Source organism: Xenopus laevis, chromosome 3S (genome assembly GCF_017654675.1).
Source record: "Xenopus laevis strain J_2021 chromosome 3S, Xenopus_laevis_v10.1, whole genome shotgun sequence".
Taxonomy (NCBI): domain Eukaryota; kingdom Metazoa; phylum Chordata; class Amphibia; order Anura; family Pipidae; genus Xenopus; species Xenopus laevis.
In genome coordinates this window covers 18,804,766-18,810,765 of record NC_054376.1, presented here as the reverse complement: position 1 = coordinate 18,810,765, position 6,000 = coordinate 18,804,766, and the positions used below count along the sequence as shown (strand labels likewise).

Genomic DNA, 6,000 nt, shown 5'->3' with positions numbered 1-6,000 from the left:
TCCTGTAGGCTGCCAGTCTACACAGGGGCTACTAAATGGCCAATCAGAACCTTCATTTGGCACCCCAGGAACATCTTTCATGCTTGTGTTGCTCCTCAACTTTTTATACATCTGAATGTTGCTCACAGGTGAAAAAGGATGGGGACCTCTGATGTAGAGAGTGTTATTCTGAGACAATTAGCAATTGGTTATTTTTTATTATTTGTGGTTTTTGAGTTATTTAGCTTTTTATTGAGCAGCTCTACAGTTTCAATTTGAGCTGTCTGGTCGCTAGTGTCCAGAATACCCTAGCAACCATGCACTGATTTGAATAAGAGACAGGAATATGAATATGAGGGAGCCTCAATAGAAAGATGAGTAATCAAAAGTAGCAATAACAACAAATTTGTAGCCTTACAGAGCATTTGTTTTTATGATAGGGCCAGTGACCCCCATTTGAAAGGTGGAAATGGTCAGTAGATAAAGTACTAACTCAATAATAACTAAAAACTATAACATAAAAAATGAAGACCACTTACAAAGTTGCTAGGGATTGGACATTCTATAAGATACTAAAAGTTACCTCAAAGGTGAATCACCCCTTTAAGGTCAATAAGACTGCTAGTAGGTTGCCCTGCTTCAGCTCTTGCTGCACCCCACCAGCCCCAGGAGCCCAGTCCCTGATAAACAGGCCAGGCAGCCATAGATTGGACTGAGTTACATCTCACTAGGAGGGAGTAACAGAGTCCCTCTCCAGCACCCAGAGAAGAAGCAATAACGAAGCGTGCCGTTAGACCCCATGACAGCCAGTCAGCCCAGCCTAAAGGAAGTACCACGTGTAACAACCACGCATCTGCTAGGGCCGCCCCGGGGCCAGGACTGAGCACTTCCTGCAGGCCAACAGGCCCGTATTATCTGATTATTGGACTCTAATCAGCTAGAGGGCCGTGGCAGGGCAACCACCGACAACTGCAAATCGAGACGGTACCATGAGCGGCTGAAGTAAACCTTTTCCTTCTTAATCCGCCCTCAGCCCCTCCGTTCCCTAACCATGTCCAGCACTGGGTATAACTCCCAAAATGGGGGGTCCGGGCCGCCGTACAGCAACGGTGAGTGGTGTACGTGTGGCAGTATTCAGGCCCTCTCTCGGTCTGATGCTGGGTTGAGGTCAGGTGGAGGTGGGCTGGTGGGGATCGATAACCTAAAGCAGATGTTCTGCTTAACTTGGTGGAGAGGCTGCCTCAAAAGGTCCGCAAGTTAAAGTTGAGTAGGGCGAGCACTGGCCGTGTTTGAGCCTGGTCTCAGGCTGGGGATGACTATGTTTATGTCACATCCTTGTAGCTTCGAGACGTGGAAAATTAACTACTACACGAGTGTAGGCTCGGGCGAGCCAAGCGGCAGCACAACTACTCCACACAGTTCTAATGACAATCACGGACCCGCATTTGACAGCTGAAAGCTGCTGCCAGTCGTCCCTGAGAGAGATGTAGTTCAACTATAAGCTGGCATTAAAGGGGTTGTTCACCTTTTAATTTACTTTTAGTATGATGTAGAGCACACGATTCTGAGACAATTTGCAATTGGTTTTCATTTATTTATCTGCGGTTTGAGTTATTTAGCTTTTTATTCAGCAGCTCTCCAGTTTGCAATGTCATCAATATGGTTGCTATGGTCCAAATTACCCTCGCAACCATGCCTTTATTTGAATGAGAGATTCAAATTTGAATAAATGAGGACTGAATAGAAAGATGAGTAATACATGTAGTAAATGCAGCAATGGCAATAAATTGCAAAACATTTGTTAAACATTTGGAAGCTGGAAAGAGTCAGAAGAAGGCAAATAATTAAAAAAAATATAAATACGAAAAAAAGGAAGGCCAGTTGAAAATTTGCTTAGACTTAGCCATTCTATAGTATACTAAAAGTTAACTTAAAGATGAACCACCACTTTAAGGGTCACCTCAAAGCTGCTGTGACCCGTTTGACAACTTAACTCCTAATATGTTACCTAACTTCACATTCACCTGTTACTCATAAGTATTGATTGCCTTTGTGCAAATCTATCTCCTGGCTGTATTATGTATTCCTACCCCATTAATCAGGAGTTAAAGGCATGCTGGTCTCTGCTTCCTCACCTGTATAATGTAGATTATATATATGTTTATATAATACACAAAAGCCATGAATATCCTGTAAATTATATCCTTATAAACGGTGAGTAGTGATGTCATCAGTTATAAACGGTGAGTAGTGATGTCATTTCTGTCACATGACTCACTAAAATTTGTGTATTATAATAAATAAAGTACCCCCAGTTGTAAAATATGAGGATATTAGAAGTTACCTCGGAGTTCCATGACCTGTATAAAAACACTCGGCCTTCGGCCTCGTGTTTTTATATGGTCATGAAACTCCTCGGTAACTTATAATATCCTTATATTTTACAAGAGGGGGTACTTTATTCACTATATAACGTGGCCTGGGCTGTTTAAATGAACATGGGTCTCCTCTTTGATGTCTCAATGGTGTGCAGGCATGTGTAATGCATATCTTTGTAGCATACAGTGTACAGGAGGTGGTGTAAAAGTTGCTGGGCCTACATATCTGGGTGACATGTTATCACTGGGGTGGTAGCATTTGTTTTAGGAATTCGTGTCTTTCAAGGACCTATGCACCCAACTGCTGATGGACAATCTGCTTCCCTATTGGCAGGGCCACCATCAGAAATCGCAGGGCCCCATACAAAGAATTTCCTGGGCCCCCTGGGCTGAGCCCACCACAAGCCCCACCTACAGGTCCGCCCTCCACACCCCACAGGTCCATCCCCCACCACACACAAAAAAAAAAAAACATTGGTGGCTAGGATTCCCACATGTTAATTAAAAAATATTAGTGGTCATGCCCCCCCATCGAAAAAAACATTTGTGGTCAGGGCCCACCATTAAAAAATATTGGTGTCTAGCACCCCCATGTTATAAGAAAATTGGTGGTCAGGGCCCCCCTTAAACGTCCATGTAAAAAAACTTGCCCCCCCAGAAGTTTAAAAAAAAATTGGTGCCCAGGGCCCCACCACACAACAGGGACCACAATGGGTTACCTTTAGGGGGACCTGCCATGTTACACTTACTTCATTAGTGTGGCCCACCTGCTGTCAGTGAGCTGCCAACTACAGAAGGGGAGCACGGGGGGCTGCATCTTCTTCCAGTGACAGCATTTTCTTCCCTTATTGATCACAGAATTTCAAGTCCTGGTAAAGCTGCATGGTGATTGAATGAGCTGGAGGAGAAGTTCAAACCTCAGCTTTCCAATCCCTGGGCAGCTCAACCGGGACTTAAACACAGTGACCAATAAGGGGAAGTAATGGACAGAAGAAACCTCCCCTTGTGCTCCTGTCCTGCCGTCCCAAAGTCAGCAGCTCTCAGAAAGCAGGGGGTCCCGGCTTAATCAAGAAAGTGCAGCGTGGCCGGGAGTGTGTATAAACTACAGCTCTCTGGAAGCTTTTATTTGTGAGGTGTTGGTACTTTTATAACAACGCCATCTGGAGTGCCAAAGATTGCTCAGAGTTGGACAAGCTGCGTTCCTCAGCTTTTGTTGAACTACAAATCAAAGTATCTTGTAAGCAGATAATTGTGGCTTCACAAGGTTGGTAGTAAAGTAAAATGACTTTTTACGGTGTCATTTTTTTTATTCCGTAGAATTAAGTGTGATTAACTTGCTGTGTAGGGGAATCTGCATGACCTTACTGTCACTAGATCTTTTGTTTCTTTTACCGGCAAAAGAAGGAACAGTTAAAGCAAAAAAATAAATGTTTTCAAGTAATTTAAAAAAATATCATGTACTGTTGCTATGCATTGATAAAAGTTATGTGTTTGCTTTAGAAAGGCTACATTACTTTATATAAAGAGACCACGGGGGCAGCCACTCTAAAAGTAGCAAAGGCACAGGCTATTTAGTAGATTACAGATATGCTCTGTAATAGAATACCGTTGAATTCTACAGAGAGCATCTGTAATCTACTATGTAACCTGTGCTTTGAATGGCTGCCCCATGGCTACACAGCAGTATATAAACTATAGTAGTCTTTCTGAAGCAAATTTATCCGTGCAGGGCAACCGTACATTACATTTTAAATTCTTACTCCTCCTTATCCTCTGCCCTTGTTTTTGAAACTCTGTAGCAGAGGCCAGCTAATTCAGAATACAAAAATAGCGTGGAAATAGTGGAAAGGGCTCTCTCAGCCACCCTGTGAGTGGGAATTATAGAAAACTGAAGTAGCGGTAGGCAGAAAGTTGAGTTAACTTTCCAAGTAGTAGAACTGTGTTCAAACTTTAATAACCTGGCAAATTTTTTAAATTTAGGGTGTGTGACCACAAAAATGCAGTTAGTCGAAAAATATTTGCTGCGCCCCCTGCGGCAAATGTTTTTGTCCTTCTTTCTATTTACAAAATGTTGGGAGGTATGCTCAGAGTTGGAAAGTTGTGAAAGGTTTTTCATGGTGCAGGGCAACTAAGATTTTTTTTCATATCTATTCTCTCTTAAGTACATGCTGGAAAATCTTTTTTTTTTTCCTCATTGACAACGGACAATTCATTTTTTTTCCTCATTGAAATCTTTCACTCAGAGTGAACAGTAAGTAAAGCTGGCCATAGATGTAAAGATTTTTAAAAGATCCAAACATTATAGTAAGACCACGATTATCTAGAAATGATCGTTTAAATGTACGATGTGTCCATCAACTAAAAAGACCACTTCAAGCGATATTGCCAGCAAAACTGAAAAGTAGCTGCCTGCTTGGCCCTGCAAACATAGATAAATTGCACTGGGACCGATAAAGATTTTTAAACCTGGCCGATCATTTTTCTGACAGATGTCTGCTGAAAAATCAGTGCAATCAAAAATAATTTGATTGCACTGAAATCGGTCGTTCACCAAAGAAGAATCGTCACGTCATAACAGCTGTAGAGAATCTTTGGGGGAAGCTGTAGGCTCTGCTATGGGACCTGTTATCTAGAACGCTGGGCCATTCCGGACAACTTTCCAGAAGTTGCATCTTCATACCTTACGTCTACTAGAAAATCATGTAAAAATTAAATAAACCCAATGGACTGGTTCTGCTTTCAATGAAGATATAATTATAATCTTAGTTGGAATCAAGTACAATGTACAGTTTTATTATTACAGCGAAAAAGGAAATCATTTTTAAAGGGGAACTCTAGCAAAAATGAACATTTTATATATGCTTCCTCGTGCTGAAATAAGGAACTTTCTAGATATAATCAATTAAATATTCTGCATCATTGCTGAAATAATCAAGTTTATATTCCCTATCCCTCTCTCAGCATCTGTTTCTCTTTATTCTGTCTTCATGCAGAAGTTGGGTGTCGGATAATCATTCAATATATCTTATAGTGACTTGTGAGCCAGATGTTGCTCCTAGTGGCCTTAGAGCAGGTGCTTATTTTTGAATTCCAGGCTTCGAGACAGTTCTAAGTTGCATAAAAACAAGATGTACTGCTAAACAGAGCCTCATTTAGACAGCCAGTCCACAAAGGGGCTACCAAATAACCACTCACACCCCTTATTTGGCACTCCAAGGGCTGTTTTCATGATTGTGTTGCTCGACCAGCTCTTTTTACATTTTAATGTAGTTCATGGGTAAAAAAAGGTTGGGACCCCTGCTTTAACACATTTCCCTGATTATACATTTTGCTGGGTTTTACACTTTTATCAAATTATAATGCCAAGTAACTTTCCAAGATGCATAAATTAAAGCTTTTAAATGGTTTTTTTTTTTATAAATGAGGTGGAGCTTAAAGTGACATCTTAGGGCCTGGGTACACAAAGTGTACAACAAAGTGTTGGCTCCAACCAGTGTGTGGGGCCCTCCAACCCTGGTCAGGGTTTCCCCCGACCCGCCCAAGCCCAACTTCGGGGTTCCTTTTATAAACCTGTCCCACCGATGACATCACAAAAGGGGCCGGGGGCGAGCAGGTGCATCGTCTATAAAAGAAGAACACAAAA

At 41.8% G+C, this 6,000-nt stretch overlaps 1 protein-coding gene across 2 annotated transcripts in view; it reads left to right on the top strand.

Annotated features, from left to right (window-relative positions):
- The first annotated feature begins 473 nt into the window (after positions 1–473).
- Positions 474–6,000, top strand: part of sec24a.S (SEC24 homolog A, COPII coat complex component S homeolog) — a 111,071-nt gene continuing 105,544 nt past the window's right edge. The window contains exon 1 of one of the 2 annotated variants that reach the window (XM_018254967.2): positions 474–1,088. In XM_018254967.2, the coding sequence (XP_018110456.1) occupies positions 1,031–1,088 (58 nt within the window). In that variant the 5' untranslated portion in view covers positions 474–1,030. The remainder of the gene's footprint in view (positions 1,089–6,000) is intronic. The other variant, XM_018254968.2, reaches the window with a different exon arrangement.